This window comes from Anomaloglossus baeobatrachus, chromosome 12, assembly GCF_048569485.1.
Source record: "Anomaloglossus baeobatrachus isolate aAnoBae1 chromosome 12, aAnoBae1.hap1, whole genome shotgun sequence".
NCBI classification, from domain to species: domain Eukaryota; kingdom Metazoa; phylum Chordata; class Amphibia; order Anura; family Aromobatidae; genus Anomaloglossus; species Anomaloglossus baeobatrachus.
Window position 1 is genome coordinate 127,202,351 of NC_134364.1, and position 21,270 is coordinate 127,223,620.

A 21,270-nucleotide genomic window follows, 5' to 3' on the forward strand; every position below is an offset into this window, starting at 1 on the left:
ACATGATGGATTACATACACCTGAACAGTATCACATATGATGGATTAGATACACCAGGACAGTATCACACATGATGGATTAGATACATTAGGACAGTATCACACATGATGGATTACATACACCTGGACAGTATCACACATGATAGATAAGATACACCAGAACAGTATCACATATGATGGATTAGATACACCAGGACAGTTTCAGACATGATGGATTAGGTACACATGAGATACACTATTCGGATACAGTCAGTTCTTATATCCCTGGCAGGACTGTTTGCCCCTCGCTGCCCGGTCACATTGTGTCGCTCCTCTCCCCTCCTGTGATTGGTCGCCTGCGGGGGAGAAGATTTCCCGTCCTCCCCCTTGGGGTTTTTAAGGCAGGATCCGCTCTCTCTGCCGGACTCCACAGCAGCCGGGATCTGAGGCTTTCTGGGCTTCTCCTATGACTCTCCCACTCCTGGATGACCAATGGAATCGCTGAGCTCCTCCCGCTGCCTGCTGGGCCTTGTAGTGCTCTCCGCTCTGAGTAAGTCCCCGCTTCTGCTCACATAACCATAGGTCTGGCTTAGATGTAATCCTTTCTGTTGTGTCTGTGACTACTGTCTGGAAACCATCAGCAGGTAGGGTCTGTCGGCAGCACCAGCCTAATATGATATTGTATTGTTTGTAATGTTATTGAATCTGCACATTGGGGTTTGTGATTTCCCCCCGCTCCGGGGGTCCGGTCTGTGGGATTGGTGCAGGTCAGGGGGAAAATGAGATGGGGTCAGGGTCCTAAATCAGTGTCCTCATAAAGTGGTGCGACCTAAGATGGGAATACCCCTTTAAGAGGTAATAAGCCCCTAAGAGCACCCTCAGTAGAATAGAGCATGTGGCCTGCCTGCTGACTGTCTCCTTTGCTTCGGTAATGCCCGTGTGTGCCATCACTAACACTTATGTCTACGTAGAAGATATCAGAGCAGAATGGAGTCTATGCCCCTTGTGTGATATTTTGGGGGGAGTTTCTGACACTCTCTGCGCCCCGCAGCCCTCTCCCCGATCCTCGCCATTGAAGTTTATACGGCCCGCGAGATACACGGCACGGTGGGCTCTCAGGTCCACTTGTCCTGCACGTTCTGGTCCAGTGAATGGATCTCAGATGACATCTCCGTCACCTGGCACTACCAGCCTGACAACAGCAGAAACACCTACTCGGTAAGGGACCGGGGCTGATAACAGGGGACAATAGCCTGCATCAGTATGAGGGTACTGGCTCTTTAAATCCAACATGGCGACCCGATCTCTGTATCCGGCAGATATTTCACTACTCCAAGGGACAGGCGCACATAGATGACACAGGCATCTTCAAGGATCGGATCGAGTGGGTGGGCTACCCCCGGAGCAAGGACGGCTCCATCGTGGTCCACAACCTGGAATATGGCGACAACGGGACCTTCACCTGCGACGTGAAGAACCCGCCAGATGTGGTGGGGAAGTCGTCCTACGTGCACCTGCTGGTCTACGACAAAGGTGAGGAGCTGGCTCCGCCCCCGAGGAATGGGACCCGGCGGCGTACCTGAGATTAATGCAGCGTTCCTTCCCCCAGGACCCGTCCGCGCCGGCATGGTGCTCGGGATCATTATCGGGGCCGCTCTGGGGCTGGTGATCATCGTGGCGCTCCTGGCATACCTCATACGTTACTGCTGGCTGAGGAGGCAGATTCGGGTGCAGCGGGAGCTCAGGTAGGTCCGGGCGAGCACTACGATAGGTCCAGGGGACCACGGGGGGCGCCGAGGAAGTCCTAAGAGGAAACAGGAGGCACCAAGGAAGATGAGGGGGGAACAGGAGGCACCGAGGAAGATGAGGGGGGAACAGGAGGTACCGAGGAAGATGAGGGGGGGACAGGAGGCACCGAGGAAGTCCTAAGAGGAAACAGGAGGCACCGAGGAAGGTGAGGAGGAAACAGGAGGCACCAAGGAAGGTGAGGGGGGAACAGGAGGCACCGAGGAAGATGAGGGGGGAACAGGAGGCACCGAGGAAGATGAGGGGGGGAACAGGAAGGCACCGAGGAAGGTGAGGGGGGAACAGGAAGGCACCGAGGAAGATGAGGGGGGAACAGGAGGCACCGAGGAAGATGAGGGGGGAACAGGAAGGTACCGAGGAAGGTGAGGGGGGGGACAGCAGGCACCGAGGAAGATGAGGGGGGAACAGGAGGCACCGAGGAAGGTGAGGGGGGGACAGGAGGCACCGAGGAAGGTGAGGGGGAACAGGAAGGGTACCGAGGAAGGTGAGGGGGAACAGGAGGCACCGAGGAAGATGAGGGGGAACAGGAAGGTACCGAGGAAGGTGAGGGGGAAACAGGAGGCACTGAGGAAGGTGAGGGGGAACAGGAGGTACCGAGGAAGGTGAGGGGGGAAACAGGAGGCGCCGAGGAAGGTGAGGGGGGAACAGGAGGAGCCGAGGAAGGTGAGGGGGAACAGGAGGTACCGAGGAAGGTGAGGGGGGAACAGGAGGCGCTGAGGAAGGTGAGGGGGGAACAGGAGGCGCCGAGGAAGATGAAGGGGAACAGGAGGTACCGAGGAAGGTGAGGGGGGAACAGGAGGCACGAGGAAGGTGAGGGGAACAGGATGAGGTACCGAGGAAGGTGAGGGGGAAACAGGAGGCGCCGAGGAAGGTGAGGGGGAACAGGAGGCGCCGAGGAAGACCTAAGAGGGAACAGGAAGGCACCGAGGAAGATGAGGGGGAACAGGAGGCACCGAGGAAGATGAGGGGGAACAGGAGGCGCCGAGGAAGGTGAGGGGGGAACAGGAGGCACTGAGGAAGGTGAGGTGGGAACAGGAGGCACCGAGGAAGGTGAGGGGGGAACAGGAGGCACCGAGGAAGGTGAGGGGGGAACAGGAGGCGCCGAGGAAGGTGAGGGGGGAACAGGAAGGATACCGAGGAAGATGAAGGGGGAACAGGAGGCACCGAGGAAGATGAGGGGGAACAGGAGGCACCGAGGAAGATGAAGGGGGAACAGGAGGCACCGAGGAAGATGAAGGGGGAACAGGAGGCACCGAGGAAGATGAAGGGGGAACAGGAGGCACCAAGGAAGATGAAGGGGGAACAGGAGGCACCGAGGAAGATGAGGGGGGAACAGGAGGCGCCGAGGAAGGTGAGGGGGGAACAGGAGGCACCAAGGAAGATGAAGGGGGAACAGGAGGCACCGAGGAAGATGAGGGGGAACAGGAGGCACCGAGGAAGATGAAGGGGGAACAGGAGGCACCGAGGAAGATGAGGGGGAACAGGAGGGCACCGAGGAAGATGAAGGGGAACAGGAGGCACCGAGGAAGATGAAGGGGGAACAGGAGGGTACCGAGGAAGATGAGGGGGAACAGGAGGCACCGAGGAAGATGAAGGGGGAACAGGAGGCACCGAGGAAGATGAGGGGGGAACAGGAGGTACCGAGGAAGATGAAGGGGGAACAGGAGGCACCGAGGAAGATGAGGGGGAACAGGAGGCACCGAGGAAGATGAAGGGGGAACAGGAGGCACCGAGGAAGATGAGGGGGGAACAGGAGGTACCGAGGAAGATGAAGGGGGAACAGGAGTACCGAGGAAGATGAGGGGGAACAGGAAGTACCGAGGAAGATGAAGGGGGAACAGGAAGGTACCGAGGAAGATGAAGGGGGGAACAGGAGGTAACGAGGAAGATGAAGGGGGAACAGGAAGGTACCGAGGAAGATGAGGGGGAACAGGAGGTACCGAGGAAGATGAAGGGGGAACAGGAGGTACCGAGGAAGATGAAGGGGGAAAGGGAGTACCGAGGAAGATGAGGGGGAACAGGAGGTACCGAGGAAGATGAGGGGGAACAGGAGGCACCGAGGAAGATGAAGGGGAACAGGAGGTACCGAGGAAGATGAAGGGGGAACAGGAGGTACTGAGGAAGATGAGGGGGAACAAGATGTACCGAGGAAGATGAGGGGGGAACAGGAAGGTACCGAGGAAGATGAGTGGGGAACAGGAGGCACCGAGGAAGATGAAGGGGAACAGGAGGCACCGAGGAAGATGAAGGGGGAACAGGAGGTACCGAGGAAGATGAGGGGGGAACAGGAAGGTACCGAGGAAGATGAGTGGGGAACAGGAGGCACCGAGGAAGATGAGGGGGGAACAGGAGGTGCCGAGGAAGATGAAGGGGGAACAGGAGGTACCGATGAAGATGAGGGGGAACAGTAGGTACCGAGGAAGATGAAGGGGGAACAGGAGGTACCGAGGAAGATGAAGGGGGAACAGGAGGTACCGAGGAAGATGAAGGGGGAACAGGAGGTAACGAGGAAGATGAAGGCGGGAACAGGAGGTACCGAGGAAGATGAGGGGAACAGGAGGTACCGAGGAAGATGAAGGGGGAACAGGAGGTACCGAGGAAGATGAAGGGGGAAAGGGAGGTACCGAGGAAGATGAGGGGGAACAGGAAGGTACTGAGGAAGATGAGAGGAACAGGAGGCACCGAGGAAGATGAAGGGGGGAACAGGAGGTACCGAGGAAGATGAAGGGGGAACAGGAGGTACCGAGGAAGATGAAGGGGGAACAGGAGGTACCGAGGAAGATGAGGGGGGAACAAGATGTACCAAGGAAGATGAGGGGGGAAGAGGAGGTACCGAGGGAAGATGAGTGGGGAACAGGAGGCACCGAGGAAGATGAAGGGGGAACAGGAGGCACCGAGGAAGATGAAGGGGGAACAGGAGGTACTGAGGAAGATGAGGGGGGAACAGGAGGTACCGAGGAAGATGAGTGGGGAACAGGAGGCACCGAGGAAGATGAAGGGGGAACAGGAGGCACCGAGGAAGATGAAGGGGGGAACAGGAGGTACCGAGGAAGATGAGGGGGGAACAGGAGGTACCGAGGAAGATCAAGGGGGAAACAGGAGGTACCAAGGAAGATCAAGGGGGGAACAAGAGGTACCGAGGAAGATGAGGGGGGAACAGAGGCACCGAGGAAGATGAGGGGGGAACAGGAGGCACCGAGGAAGATGAGGGGGGATGAGGAGGTACCGAGGAAGATGAGGGGGAACAGGAGGTACGAGGAAGATGAGGGGGGAAGAGGAAGGTACCGAAGAAGATGAGGGGGAAGAGGAGGTACCGAGGAAGATGAGGGGGGGACAGGAGGTACCAAGGAAGATGAAGGGGGAACAGGAGGTACCGAGGAAGATGAAGGGGAACAGGAAGGTACCGAGTGAAGATGAAGGGGGAACAGGAGGGTACCGAGGAAGATGAAGGGGGTACAGGAGGCACCGAGGAAGATGAGGGGGGAACAGGAGGCACCGAGGAAGATGAGGGGGGGAACAGGAGGCACCGAGGAAGATGAGGGGGGAACAGAAGGCACCGAGGAAGATGAGGGGGGAACAGAAGGCACCGAGGAAGGTCCAGGATGAAACGGGGAGTGCTGAGGAATGTCCAGGGGGGAACAAGGGGCATTGAGGAAGATTGGAGAAGGAACAGGCCGAGGAAAATCGGGAATGGAACAGGGGGGCACCAAGAAATAAGTGGAAGGGAACACGGGACGCCGAGGAGGATCCAATGGGAAACATGGGGCACCAAGGAAGATCCGGAAGGTAACAGGGAGCGCCGAGGAAAATCCAGAGGTGGAATGAGGGACACCCAGGAAGATCCAGGGGGAACCAAGGAAGGTCCTAGGGGGGTGTGGAAGAGGGCACTGAGGAAAATTTAGGGGGAAACAGGAGGTGCCAAAGAAGGTCCAGAGGGAAACGAGGGGTGCCGAGGAATGTCAAGGGGGACACAAGGGGCATCAAGGAAGATCTGGGAAGGAACAGCAAACGCCGAGGAATATTGGGAAGGGAACAGGGGGGTACTGAGGAAAATCCGGGGGGGAACAGGAGGTGCCGAGGAGGGGTGAACAAGAGGCATTGAGGAAGATCCAGAAAGGGAACAAGGGGTATTGAGGAAGATCAAGGGAGGGAACAGTGGGCAACAAAAAAGATCCAGGGGGGAAACAAGGAACACTGAGGAAAATCCAGAGATGGAATGGAGGGAGATGAGGAAGGTCCAGGGAGAATAGGAGGCACTGACGAAGATCCAGGTCAAACAGGGGCACCAAGGAAAATCAAGGAGGAACAGGAGGCGCCGAGGAAGGTCCAGGGGTAACGGGGAGTGCTGAGGAGCGTCCAGGGGGAACAAGGGGCATTGAGGAAGATCCGAAAAGGAGCAGGGAGTGCCGAGGAAAATCCAGGGGGGAACAGGAGGCACCGAGGAAAATTCAGTGGGAAACAGGGCGCATGAGGTAGATTCGGAGGGGAACACGTAGCACCAAGGAAGATCCGTGGGGATGACAGGGCACCGAGGAAAATCCAGAGGTGGAATGAGGGACGAAGAGGAATATCTGGGGGGAACAGGGGGCATCAAGGAAGATCCAGCGGGGTAACGTGGGATAACAGGGGGCACAGAGACGGAGGAAGGACCAGGAAGGAACAAAGTGCTTTGAAGAAGATCCAGAGGGGAACAGGTGCCGAGAAAAGATCCAGGGTGCAGAGAGTACCGAGGAAGATCGGGGGGGGGGGAGACAGGGGGCACCGAGAAAGATCCAGGGGTGCAGAGAGTACCGAGGAAGATCGGGGGGGGAGACAGGGGGCACCGAGAAAAATCCAGGGGTGCAGAGAGTACCGAGGAAGATCGGGGGGGGGGACAGGGGGCACCGAGAAAGATCCATGGGTGCAGATAGTACCAAGGAAGATCGGGGGGGGGGGGAGACGAGGGGGCACCGAGAAAGATCCAGGGGTGCAGAGAGTACCGAGGAAGATCGGGGGAGGGACAGGGGGCACCGAGAAAGATCCAGGGGTGCAGAGAGTACCGAGGAAGATCGGGAGGGGGGGGGGGGACAGGGGGCACCGAGAAAGATCCAGGGGTGCAGATAGTACCGAGGAAGATCGGGGGGGGGGAAGACAGGGGCACCGAGAAAGATCCAGGGGTGCAGAGAGTACCGAGGAAGATCCGGGGGGGGGGGGACAGGGAGCACCGAGAAAGATCCAGGGGTGCAGAGAGTACCGAGGAAGATCGGGGGGGGGGAGACAGGGGGCACCGAGAAAGATCCAGGGGTGCAGATAGTACCGAGGAAGATCGGGGGGGGGGGAGACAGGGGGCACTGAGAAAGATCCAGGGGTGCAGAGAGTACCGAGGAAGATCGGGGGGGGGGGACAGGGGGCACCGAGAAAGATCCATGGGTGCAGATAGTACCAAGGAAGATCGGGGAAGGGGGAGACAGGGGGCACCGAGAAAGATCCAGGGGTGCAGAGAGTACCGAGGAAGATCGGGGGGGGGGGGGCAGGGGGCACCGAGAAAGATCCAGGGGTGCAGAGAGTACCGAGGAAGATCGGGGGGGGGGGGTGACAGGGGGCACCGAGAAAGATCCAGGGGTGCAGATAGTACCGAGGAAGATCGGGGGGGGGGGGACAGGGAGCACCGAGAAAAGATCCAGGGGTGCAGAGAGTACCGAGGAAGATCGGGGGGGGGAGACAGGGGGCACCGAGAAAGATCCAGGGGTGCAGATAGTACCGAGGAAGATCGGGGGGGGGAGACGGGGGGCACCGAGAAAGAACCAGGGGTGCAGAGAGTACCGAGGAAGATCGGGGGGGGGGGACAGGGGGCACCGAGAAAGATCCAGGGGTGCATATAGTACCGAGGAAGATCGGGGGGGAGGAGACGGGGGGCACCGAGAAAGATATAGGGGAGAACAAGGAAGATCCAGAAGGGGGGGGGACAGGGGGAGGAACATCCGGGGGGAAATAGGGGACGCCAAGGAAGATCGAGGGGGGAGCAAGGAGAACCAGGGAAGATCCGGGGGAGAACATGGGGCACCAAGGAAGATCCAGGGGAAACGGGGGAGCCGAGAATGATCCACTGGGGACAGAGCCCTCCCGTCTCACCTCACTAACAGCCATGTTCTCTTTACAGCGCCCTAGAAAGAGGAAAACTCCACAAATTAACCAGAGGCTCAAAAGGTGGCAGACAGGTGAGCGAGACGCCAGCGTAATGTGTGAGATTGTGTGGTGGCACCTTGTACTCCAGTCACACCCAGAGCTGCGTTATAGCTAATACTCCAGTCACATCCAGAGCTGCGTTATATCTAATACTCCAGTCACATCCAGAGCTGTTACATCTAATACTCCAGTCACATCCAGAGCTGCGTTATATCTAATACTCCAGTCACATCCAGAGCTGTGTTATATCTAATACTCTAGTCACATCCAGAGCTGTGTTATATCTAATACTCTAGTCACATCCAGAGCTGTATTATATCTAATACTCCAGTCACATCCAGAGCTGTGTTATATCTAATACTCTAGTCACATCCAGAGCTGCGTTATATCTAATACTCTAGTCACATCCAGAGCTGTGTTATATCTAATACTCCAGTCACATCCAGAGCTGTGTTATATCTAATACTCTAGTCACATCCAGAGCTGTGTTATATCTAATACTCTAGTCACATCCAGAGCTGTATTATATCTAATACTCCAGTCACATCCAGAGCTGTGTTATATCTAATACTCTAGTCACATCCAGAGCTGCGTTATATCTAATACTCTAGTCACATCCAGAGCTCCGTTATATCTAATACTCCAGTCACATCCAGAGCTGTGTTATATCTAATACTCTAGTCACATCCAGAGCTGCGTTATATCTAATACTCCAGTCACATCCAGAGTTGCATTATATCTAATACTCCAGTTCCACCCCGAGCTGCGTGATGTCTCATCCTCCAGCGTGCGAGCGTGTAGTCAAGTGCCATGTCGTGCGTTGCAGATCCTGAAACAGCAGGTGGCAGTAGAGAGCTGCGAGTTCTTGCACACAGACCTAGCAGCAGATTTGCGAGTGCAGATTTGGATGTGACTGGAGTATGAAGCACAATTTAACCCTTTTTTCCTTGCCTTTTTCAGACGCCACTTCTCTCCATGTTAGACCAAACCAGGAGCTTCAAATCCAGCGACAAGAAACCCAAAGGGATGGGCGACTCCCGCAAGAAATAGCAATTAGCAGGCAGGGAAGGTGCACATAAGGCAGATACAGAGTCCCCCCGCAGCTCCAAGGTGGTCTATACCATTGAGATGGAGCTGCGGGGGGACGAGGACGGGGACCAGCCCCGCCGAGCCGCGGGTAAAGTCTCCCAGTAAGAACAGCCTCAAAAACGCCCTCAAGAATTTAATCAAAAGTGACTCAGAGAAACACCCTTAATGTAGCGGGACCGGCGGGGACCCGGCGAGAAGCAGAACCCCGCGGTCCCCCGACCCTCCCCCGGTCCCCGCCGGTCTCCTGCTGCGGCTAATGCCTTATAATAACCTGTATGTGTGAACCGTATCGTACCTTTCCCTGCGGGAAACCAGCAAGAACGTTCTGAGAAAACAAGAATTAAAAGTGGGGCTCCTCCAGAGCAGCGGGGGGCGCCGCTCCTCACCCTAGGGGTTGTTGCAATGCGATGCAATCCAATCTGTACCCAACCAGGGCCTCCTGGGGATGGGCCAGCAATAGGAACCAAGCTAATCACCCAGATCTGGGATTTATGACTCCTCGTGGGCGGGGTCTGAGATCTCGGCCAATCAGATGACGCTTTATTGATGATGTCTGATCTGACCGCGATCTCCAGCCGCCTCCTGTGCCCTTGCGGGCTGTGTACAAGCATCGCCCTCACTGCCTCTCTCCAGGGCGATGTTTCTACAGCTTTAACCCCTTCGTTGCCAACCAAGGGTTGTTAAAGCTTTAATGGCTTCTGTTAACCCTTAAGACGCTGCACCGGCCAACTGCAGTATCAACAGGGGTACAACAGAAGACATTAATAACCGGTACCGTAAATCCCAGAATATAGGCTCTGATGTGCCTAATTGAGATCTGGTAGGGTGGTAATACCATAGGCACTAAATTATATACCGTAAATCACCAAATATAAGAGTAGCATCACTTCTCAACCCCCTAAGGGCGCCAATACTTCCCATATATATTAGAATAGAAAACCCAGCATGAGACTCTAACGTCAAGACTTTCATCTAGGTCAGGACACCTAGTTCTAACTTTACATACCGTAGATCCTAGAATATAAGGGCTTCCATGATACCGTAAATGACAGAATATGATCTCCAGAATGACTCTGGGAGCCTCTTATTGGCTGCTAATATATAGCCCCGCCCTGATACTGTAAAATCTAGACTATAGGGGCAGTGTGATTCATCACACTCCAGTGCATACCTGTTACCATAAGTACTAGAATACAGGAGCAGTTAGTTCATCACACTCCAGTGCATACCTGTTACCGTAAGTACTAGAATATGGGGGCAGTTAGTCCATCACACTCCAGTGCATACCTGTTACCGTAAGTACTAGAATATGGGGGCAGTTAGTCCATCACACTCCAGTGCATACCTGTTACTGTAAGTACTAGAATACGGGAGCAGTGTAGTTCATCACACTCCAGTGCATACCTGTTACTGTAAGTACTAGAATACGGGAGCAGTTAGTCCATCACACTCCAGTGCATACCTGTTACCGTAAGTACTAGAATACAGGAGCAGTGTAGTTCATCACACTCCAGTGCATACCTGTTACCGTAAGTATTAGAATATGGGGGCCGTGCAGTTCATTACACTTCAGTGCATACCTGTTACTGTAAGTACTAGAATACGGGAGCAGTTAATCCATCACACTCCAGTGCATACCTGTTACTGTAAGTACTAGAATATTGGGCCACTATGCTTTATTATATGCCAGTATACCTGAGAGTGTAGTACTTCTACTGTATATATCAGAATATAGGACCACTATGCTTTATTATATGCCAGTATACCTGAGAGTGTAGTACTTATACCGTAAATATCAGAATATTGGGCCACTATGCTTTATTATATGCCAGTATACCTGAGAGTGTAGTGCTTATACCGTAAATATCAGAATATTGGGCCACTATGCTTTATTATATGCCAGTATACCTGAGAGTGTAGTACTTATACCGTAAATATCAGAATATTGGGCCACTATGCTTTATTATATGCCAGTATACCTGAGAGTGTAGTACTTATACCGTAAATATCAGAATATTGGGCCACTATGCTTTATTATATGCCAGTATACCTGAGAGTGTAGTACTTATACCGTAAATATCAGAATATTGGGCCACTATGCTTTATTATATGCCAGTATACCTGAGAGTGTAGTACTTATACCGTAAATATCAGAATATTGGGCCACTATGCTTTATTATATGCCAGTGCATCAGACAATGTAGTACTTATACCGTAAATATCAGAATATAGGGCCACTATGCTTTATTATACACAAGTGTACCTGACAGTGTGATACCCATTACCCTAAATATTGTATTATAGGGTCCCCTATACTGTAAATATCAGAATATAAGCCCAGCATGATTTCTTCGCCACCCTGTAATCCCTGGGCTATAATTCCCTGCCTCTGTGCCCGCTTCCTCCGGCCTCTTGAGTTCCCTGCAGGTCTCCGTGTAGCGTCACTAGTGGATCTTCTCGCCTCGTCCTCCATCGTTCATGGTGCTGTCATGGAAACTGATCCTGAATGACGTTTCCTGTCTCCGATATTTCGGTGAAATCGTCGTTTCTTCCCTCGGCCCCTCGTGACGGAGAATTAACCGGATTTACATTGTTATTTTTTATGACTTTTTTTGGAGAAATTTTCTGCATTGCTGATGTGTAATGATAGAAGCCTATTCTCAGCGGACACACCAGACTTGACGATCACCGAGGTCACTGGGGTCTCCGGCGGCAGCAAAGCATCCTGGGACATCCAATATGGCTGCACTGCAAACACTGTGGTGTCGCCCACAACGCTCCCCCCATCCGAACCATCCACGTCCGATGTCTGTGTATATGTATGTAAATATGTGACCCCCCCTGTACAAACCACCAACATCAGGACCATTAATAAACTCACACCCCGAAAATCAGCTGGTCTCCTCGCCTCTTTATTACCCTCCAGAAGTCTGCAGAGCATCGCTCCTCTACGGCCTGACTGTGATATTATCTGCAGAGCATCGCTCCTCTACTGCCTGACTGTGATATTATCTGCAGAGCATCGCTCCTCTCCGGTCTGACTGTGATATTATCTGCAGAGCATCGCTCCGGTACGGCCTGAAGGTGATATCTGCAGAGCATCGCTCCTCTACGGCCTGACTGTGATATTATCTGCAGAGCATCGCTCCTCTCCGGTCTGACTGTGATATTATCTGCAGAGCATCGCTCCTCTCCGGTCCGACTGTAATATTATCTGCAGAGCATCGCTCCTCTACGGCCTGACTGTGATATTATCTGCAGAGCATCGCTCCTCTACGGCCTGACTGTGATATTATCTGCAGAGCATCGCTCCTCTACGGCCTGACTGTGATATTATCTGCAGAGCATCGCTCCTCTCCGGTCTGACTGTGATATTATCTGCAGAGCATCGCTCCTCTACGGCCTGACTGTGATATTATCTGCAGAGCATCGCTCCTCTCCGGTCTGACTGTGATATTATCTGCAGAGCATCGCTCCTCTCCGGTCCGACTGTAATATTATCTGCAGAGCATCGCTCCTCTACGGCCTGACTGTGATATTATCTGCAGAGCATCGCTCCTCTACGGCCTGACTGTGATATTATCTGCAGAGCATCGCTCCTCTACGGCCTGACTGTGATATTATCTGCAGAGCATCGCTCCTCTACGGCCTGACTGTGATATTATCTGCAGAGCATCGCTCCTCTCCGGTCTGACTGTGATATTATCTGCAGAGCATCGCTCCTCTACGGTCTGACTGTGATATTATCTGCAGAGCATCGCTCCTCTACGGCCTGACTGTGATATTATCTGCAGAGCATCGCTCCTCTCCGGTCTGACTGTGATATTATCTGCAGAGCATCGCTCCTCTACGGCCTGACTGTGATATTATCTGCAGAGCATCGCTCCTCTCCGGTCTGACTGTGATATTATCTGCAGAGCATCGCTCCTCTCAGGTCCGACTGTAATATTATCTGCAGAGCATCGCACCTCTACGGCCTGACTGTGATATTATCTGCAGAGCATCGCTTCTCTACTGACTGTGATATTATCTGCAGAGCATCGCACCTCTACGGCCTGACTGTGATATTATCTGCAGAGCATCGCTTCTCTACTGACTGTGATATTATCTGCAGAGCATCGCACCTCTACGGCCTGACTGTGATATTATCTGCAGAGCATCGCTCCTCTACGGCCTGACTGTAATATTATCTGCAGAGCATCGCACCTCTACGGCCTGACTGTGATATTATCTGCAGAGCATCGCTCCTCTCCGGTCTGACTGTGATATTATCTGCAGAGCATCGCTCCTCTACGGCCTGACTGTGATATTATCTGCAGAGCATCGCTCCTCTACGGCCTGACTGTGATATTATCTGCAGAGCATCGCTCCTCTCCGGCCTGTGATATTATCTGCAGAGTATTGTGCCATTTTCGCTTAAGAAACACAGAACTTTTCAATAATTTTATTAATTAAACATGCTAAAATATTCCAAAAAATGTGAGGGCCCGCAGCGGGGTCTGGAGGTGGGGGGTGGGGGGCGGAGGATGGGGAGATTGGTGACCTCTGGGGGCGTCTATTATAGCAAATATTCTGCAGGTGCAATATGAAGAGCGACCACCAGATGGCAGCAGAGTCCTATCACCGATTACTTGGCCCTAGAGCTCTGGTGGTCTCCACAAATCAGGACTAGGACTGTGCCCCATTTGAGAGGGACGACCCCCATTACTAGGACCAGGAATATGGACGACAATGGCGGCTACATTAATAAATATGTGTATTTTGAGCGTTTCTCTGATTCTTGGTCTGGTCCGTGGTGATTCAGATGACAAGTGCAGATAAGATACGGGGAGCATGCCTAGATATAAGGGGAGACCCCCGGACACATGCCCCAGCACACGCCCGCAGCGGCCATCACAGCGCCGCCACAGCCGCCTTCTCACAGCCTACACCGGGGGGTGATGTGCACGCGGCCGTCACGTGTCCGCCCGAGGGTCGCAGCGGCCGCCGAATGAAGCATTCCTAATAAATTAAGGGTGGGGGAGGGGGAGTGTCGGGGCTGGAGATATGACGCCCCGCTCCTCCCCGGCATGTCCGTTACTGGAGGAAGTGTAGAATCAGCTCAAGAGGAAAAGGCGACGGCATCACGGGCTCGGGTCCTGCTTCCGCTTCTGAAACCGGCGGAATTTGTTCTGAATGGCGAGCGCCGCTTTCTCTGTCTCCGGAGCATTCAGATCAATGTCTACCTCCTCCTCCACCTTCTCCGAGTCTCCAGCCTTATCTGCCGAGAGGATACACCAGATCATAGTAATACTGCCCCTGTGTACAGGAATATAACTGCTATAATACTGCCCCCTGTGTACAGGAATATAACTGCTATAATACTGCCCCCTGTGTACAGGAATATAACTGCTATAATACTGCCCCCTGTGTACAGGAATATAACTGCTATAATACTGCCCCCTGTGTACAGGAATATAACTGCTATAATACTGCCCCTGTGTACAGGAATATAACTGCTATAATACTGCCCCCTGTGTACAGGAATATAACTACTATAATACTGCTCCTATGTACAGGAATGTAACTGCTATAATACTGCCCCCTGTGTACAGGAATATAACTGCTATAATACTGCCCCCTGTGTACAGGAATATAACTGCTATAATACTGCCCCTATATACAAGAATATAACTACTATAATACTGCCCCCTATATACAAGAATATAACTACTATAATACTGCCCCCTATGTACAAGAATATAGCTACTATAATACTGCCCCCTGTGTACAAGAATATAACTGCTATAATACTGCTCCCATGTAGAAGAATATAACTACTATAATACTGCCCCTATGTACAAGAATATAACTACTATAATACTGCTCCCTATATACAAGAATATAACTACTATAATACTGCTCCCATGTACAAGAATATAACTACTATAATACTGCCCCCTATGTACAAGAATATAACTACTATAATACTGCCCCCCATGTACAAGAAAATAACTGCTATAATACTGCTCCCTATGTACAAGAATATAACTACTATAATACTGCCCCTATATACAAGAATATAACTACTATAATACTGCCCCTATGTACAAGAATATAACTACTATAATACTGCCCCTATGTACAAGAATATAACTACTATAATACTGCCCCCTATGTACAAGAATATAACTACTATAATACTGCCCCCTATGTACAAGAATATAACTACTATAATACTGCCCCTATGTACAAGAATATAACTACTATAATACTGCCCCTATGTACAAGAATATAACTACTATAATACTGCCCCTATGTACAAGAATATAACTACTATAATACTGCCCCTATGTACAAGAATATAACTACTATAATACTGCCCCCTATGTACAAGAATATAACTACTATAATACTGCCCCCTATGTACAAGAATATAACTACTATAATACTGCTCCTATGTACAAGAATATAACTACTATAATACTGCCCCCTATGTACAAGAATATAACTACTATAATACTGCCCCCTATGTACAAGAATATAACTACTATAATATTGCCCCCTATGTACAAGAATATAACTACTATAATACTGCTCCCATGTACAAGTATATAACTACTATAATACTGCCCCTATGTACAAGAATATAACTACTATAATACTGCCCCCTATATACAAGAATATAACTACTATAATACTGCCCCTATGTACAAGAATATAACTACTATAATACTGCCCCCTATATACAAGAATATAACTACTATAATACTGCCCCTATGTACAAGAATATAACTACTATAATACTGCCCCTATGTACAAGAATATAACTACTATAATACTGCCCCCTATATACAAGAATATAACTACTATAATACTGCCCCTATATACAAGAATATAACTCCTATAATACTGCCCCCTATGTACAGGAATATAACTGCTATAATACTGCCTCCTATGTACAGGAATATAACTGCTATAATACTGCCCCTATGTACAAGAATATAACTACTATAATACTGCCCCTATGTACAGGAATATAACTACTATAATACTGCCCCCTATGTACAGGAATATAACTGCTATAATACGTACCCTTCTCCTCGTTGATGGCGGCTGGGTTTGATGAAGGGAGGTCACTGTTGGCTCGTAGCTGGAATAGATAAGGGTTATATTAGGAATTATGGACGTTAATCCCCTCCAGATGATGTGAGGTGCGGGGTGGGATTGGAGTAATCTGCTCTCTGGATCCCCATGGACTATGTATATATATATACTGGATCTCCACATTGCTGGCCGCTCTCTGTGCGGATCCCTCTGGTGCTGGCAGACATCTGCGACATGTGCGGAGTCGGGTTATAAATGGACGTTGGCTGCAGCTTCTGGGATAAAATCCATATTCGGGGGGACATAGTGTGACGGGAGGAGGCCGGGGTGTGACAGGAGGAGGCCGGGGTGTGACAGGAGGAGGCCGGGGTGTGACAGGAGGAGGCCGGGGTGTGGCGGGAGGAGGCCGGGGTGTGGCGGGAGGAGGCCGGGGTGTGACGGGAGGAGGCCGGGGTGTGGCGGGAGGAGGCCGGGGTGTGACAGGAGGAGGCCGGTGTGTGAGAGGAGGAGGCCGGTGTGTGACGGGAGGAGGCCGGGGTGTGACGGGAGGAGGCCGGGGTGTGACGGGAGGAGGCCGGGGTGTGACGGGAGGAGGCCGGGGTGTGGCGGGAGGAGGCCGGGGTGTGGCGGGAGGAGGCCGGGGTGCGGCGGGAGGAGGCCGGGGTGCGGCGGGAGGAGGCCGGGGTGTGGCAGGAGGAGGCCGGGGTGTGGCAGGAGGAGGCCGGGGTGTGACAGGAGGAGGCCGGGGTGTGACAGGAGGAGGCCGGGGTGTGGCGGGAGGAGGCCGGGGTGTGGCAGGAGGAGGCCGGGGTGCGGCGGGAGGAGGCCGGGGTGCGACAGGAGGAGGCCGGGGTGTGACAGGAGGAGGCCGGGGTGTGACAGGAGGAGGCCGGGGTGCGAGAGGAGGAGGCCGGGGTGTGACAGGAGGAGGCCGGGGTGTGACAGACGCTGATAATCACTCTGTAATGAGGAGCAGAGATGACAGGAGGATAGAACATGAAGCTGTGAATGGTGGGACCCGTGGACCCGGGGACAACAAGTGACACTTCTACATCATGTCCCCCACCATGCTGAGCCGGCAAATATTACTGAGGGTCCCCGCTGCAGACGCTGTAACTATCAGTCACTTAGGAAAGGAGCGGGCACTCGTCTCCCCGAAAGTATATTCTGCAAGACACAACCCCGAATCCGAACCTCAGCAAGAAAGAATATGAAGAGACTACAGTGTATGAGAATATCCTCTGGATGATGGCACTGCTGTGTATGAGACTATCCTCTGGATGATGGCACTGCTGTGTATGAGGATAGCCCCTGGATGATGGCACTGCTGTGTATGAGAATATCCTCTGGATGATGGCACTGCTGTGTATGAGGATAGCCCCTGGATGATGGCACTGCTGTGTATGAGACTATCCTCTGGATGATGGCACTGCTGTGTATGAGGATATCCTCTGGATGATGGCACTGCTGTGTATGAGGATATCCTCTGGATGATGGCACTGCTGTGTATGAGGATAGCCCCTGGATGAGGACACTGCTGTGTATGAGGATGGCCCCTGGATGAGGACACTGCTGTGTATGAGGATAGCCCCTGGATGAGGACACTGCTGTGTATGAGGATAGCCCCTGGATGAGGACACTGCTGTGTATGAGGATAGCCCCTGGATGAGACCACTGCTGTGTATGAGGATGGCCCCTGGATGAGGACACTGCTGTGTATGAGGATAGCCCCTGGATGAGGACACTGCTGTGTATGAGGATAGCCCCTGGATGAGGACACTGCTGTGTATGAGGATAGCCCCTGGATGAGGACACTGCTGTGTATGAGGATGGCCCCTGGATGAGGACACTGCTGTGTATGAGGATGGCCCCTGGATGAGGACACTGCTGTGTACGAGATTAGCCCCTGGATGAGGACACTGCTGTGTATGAGGATAGCCCCTGGATGAGGACACTGCTGTGTATGAGGATAGCCCCTGGATGAGGACACTGCTGTGTATGAGGATAGCCCCTGGATGAGGACATTGCTGTGTATGAGGATGGCCCCTGGATGAGGACACTGCTGTGTATGAGGATAGCCCCTGGATGAGGACACTGCGGTGTACGAGATTAGCCCCTGGATGAGGACACTGCTGTGTATGAGGATAACCTCTGGATGAGGACACTGCTGTGTATGAGGATAACCTCTGGAAGATGTTGTTTGGTCAGAGTGTGACTTTGGTGGGGTCTCTGCGGCCATCACCGGACACATGTGCATGATGCTGTGAGGTACATGCTAGTCTTGCTGCCCCATCACCATTGTAATTTATGATAAATACCCAAGCCTATGAATATTCAGCAGTGCCGCCTGTGCACATAAGTGCTGCCCGTGTCTCCATGTTATCAGTACTGTATAAGCTGAAAAATAAGGAGCGCTGATAGTGTAATACCGACAGATCAGTGCGGTAGATCAGGAAACATACACTCCCCTGAAAAGGTTGTGATAGTCACAACCACTGATAGAGCATAGGATGAAGGCGTCTGCTGCAGCCCCACGTGGATGTGCATACAGATCAGAGTGAAGAGGGGGTTAATGCCGCGCATCAGCCAAAATGAAGATGTAGCACGTTGATGTTATAAACGTATTCTTTTATTCCATTGGTCTACGCGTTTCGAGGATATACCTCTTCTTCAGGACCAGTGCATCAACATAGTAACTAGATACTATGTTGATGCACTGGTCCTGAAGAAGAGGTATATCCTCGAAACGCGTAGACCGATGGAATAAAAGAATACGTTTATAACATCAACGTGCTACATCTTCATTTTGGCTGATGCGCGGCGTTAACCCCCTCTTCACTCTGATTTGTATGTTATCAGTACTGAGCATTAACCTGTTGTGTGCCGTGGCAGCTGAACCAGAGATATTATATCACGAACAGAGGTTATATACCCAATTGGTGTGAAGTGAGGTCTACATTTGAAACCATAAGTTTACATACACTATCTAAAAAGACGCATCTGTAGGTTTTCCCCTACACTCTCTATACAGACACATCTGCAGGTTTTCCCTCTGCTCTCTATACAGACACATCTGCAGGTTTTCCCTCTATACAGACACATCTGGAGGTTTTTCCCTCTGCTCTCTATACAGACACATCTGCAGGTTTTTCCCTCTATACAGACACATCTGGAGGTTTTTCCCTCTGCTCTCTATACAGACACATCTGCAGGTTTTCCCTCTATACAGACACATCTGGAGGGTTTTCCCTCTGCTCTCTATACAGACACATCTGCAGGTTTTTCCCTCTATACAGACACATCTGCAGGTTTTTCCCTCTATACAGACACATCTGCAGGTTTTTCCCTCTATACAGACACATCTGCAGGTTTTTCCCTCTATACAGACACATCTGCAGGTTTTTCCCTCTATACAGACACATCTGGAGGTTTTTCCCTCTATACAGACACATCTGGAGGTTTTTCCCTCTGCTCTCTATACAGACACATCTGCAGGTTTTTCTCACTATCTGACATGAAATCAGAATAAACCTTTCCCGTTTTCGGTCAGTTAGAACCAAAATTATTTCTATTTGCCAAATGCCAGAATAATGAGGGAGGTTTTCAGGCATTTTTATTACTTTCTGCAAAGTCAGAAGTTTCCATACACTAAAGGCCATTTACACGCTGTGACATCGCTAACGATATATCGTCGGGGTCGCGGTGTTAGTGACGCACATCCGGCGCCGGTAGCGACATCGCAGCGTGCAACATTAATGGGCGACCTTAAACGATCACAAAAGAGTTAAAAATCGTTGGTCTGTGCTGCATCGTTCATTTACCAAAAATCGTTGTCTCGTCAGTAGCGAGGTTGTTTCTCGTTCCTGCGGCAGCGCACATCGCTACGTGTGACACCGCAGGAGCGAGGAACCTCTCCTCACCTGCCTCCACCGGCAATGCGGGAGGAAGGAGGTGGGCGGGATGTTCCAGCTGCTCATCTCCGCCCCTCCTCTGCTATTGGGCGGCCTCTTAGTGACGTCGCTGTGACGCAGAACGCACCTCCCCCTTGAAGGAGGGATTGATCGGCGGTCACAGCGATGTCGCTGCACAGGTATGTGCGTGTGACGCTGCCATAGCGATAATGTTCGCTACAGCAGCGATCACCAAATGTTGCACGTACGACGGGGGCGGATGCTATCGCTAGTGATGTCGCAGATGGTAAAGCCCCCTTAAGAGTACTGTGCCTTTAAACAATATGGGACCGCCCATATGATGATGTCATGTCTTTGGAAGCTTCTGATAGGTTTATTGGCAACATCTGAGTTAGAGACACACCTGTGGACGTGGAGACAGACACAAATGGATACTTCGTGGTCGGCGATCAGCCATTGCCAGAAACCGTAAAGAACTCGAGACGTCGCGGCTGATGAAAATGATGTTGAAATTTGGCGTTTCTTATAGGACACGGCCGAGGTAAGTCATAAACCATATTTTGCAAGTGAAAAAATCCGATTGTGCAGCATTAGTGATTTTTTTATTTTTCTTTGGAAATCTGAATTACATAGTTTTTGATTGACATTAGCGTACAGCGTACAAAACCGAATAATGGGAGACCGGCCGCACCGTGCAGTGGACAAGCTGAGCAGTTTGCTCAGGCGGCACCATATTCAGGGGGGCGGCAATGCAGCCGGGGGCGGAGCTGTATGGGGACTGCCGTTTTCCGCTGCCCAGTGCCTCAACAGGTAAACCGTGCACAGGATCTACCGGCCGCCCGACAGCATGACAGCACCCTCTCACCACTCCTCACTCTCTGCCGCCGACTGACAGTCCCCCCCTCTAGATCCTCAATCTCTACCGCTGACTGACAGTCCCCCCCTCTAGATCCTCAATCTCTACCGATGACTGACAGTCCCCCCCTCTAGATCCTCAATCTCTGTCACTGACTGACAGTCCCCCCCTCTAGATCCTCAATCTCTACCGCTGACTGACAGTCCCCCCCTCTAGATCCTCAATCTCTACCGCTGATTGACAGTCCCCCCCCCAGCTCCTCAATCTCTACCGCTGACTGACAGACCCCCCCTCTAGATCCTCAATCTCTACCGCTGACTGACAGTCCCCCCCTCTAGATCCTCAATCTCTACCGCTGACTGACAGACCCCCCCTCTAG

General features: G+C 51.9%; 2 protein-coding genes across 2 annotated transcripts in view; one reads left to right on the forward strand and one right to left on the reverse strand.

The window, feature by feature from the left end:
• The first annotated feature begins 389 nt into the window (after window positions 1-389).
• Window positions 390-11,932, forward strand: MPZ (myelin protein zero). Its single transcript, XM_075329832.1, has 6 exons — window positions 390-528; window positions 1,030-1,196; window positions 1,298-1,511; window positions 1,588-1,723; window positions 7,924-7,981; window positions 8,910-11,932. The coding sequence occupies exons 1-6, from the start codon at window positions 471-473 to the stop codon at window positions 8,997-8,999; spliced, it is 723 nt and encodes a 240-aa protein (XP_075185947.1). The 5' UTR covers window positions 390-470; the 3' UTR covers window positions 9,000-11,932.
• Window positions 11,933-13,467: 1,535 nt separating this feature from the next.
• Window positions 13,468-21,270, reverse strand: part of PCP4L1 (Purkinje cell protein 4 like 1) — a 49,059-nt gene continuing 41,256 nt past the window's right edge. The window contains exons 2-3 of the mRNA XM_075331163.1: window positions 16,113-16,170; window positions 13,468-14,298 (exon numbers count right to left, since the gene is read on the reverse strand). Coding sequence (XP_075187278.1) covers window positions 14,162-14,298; window positions 16,113-16,170 — 195 coding nt within the window. The 3' untranslated portion in view covers window positions 13,468-14,161. The remainder of the gene's footprint in view (window positions 14,299-16,112; window positions 16,171-21,270) is intronic.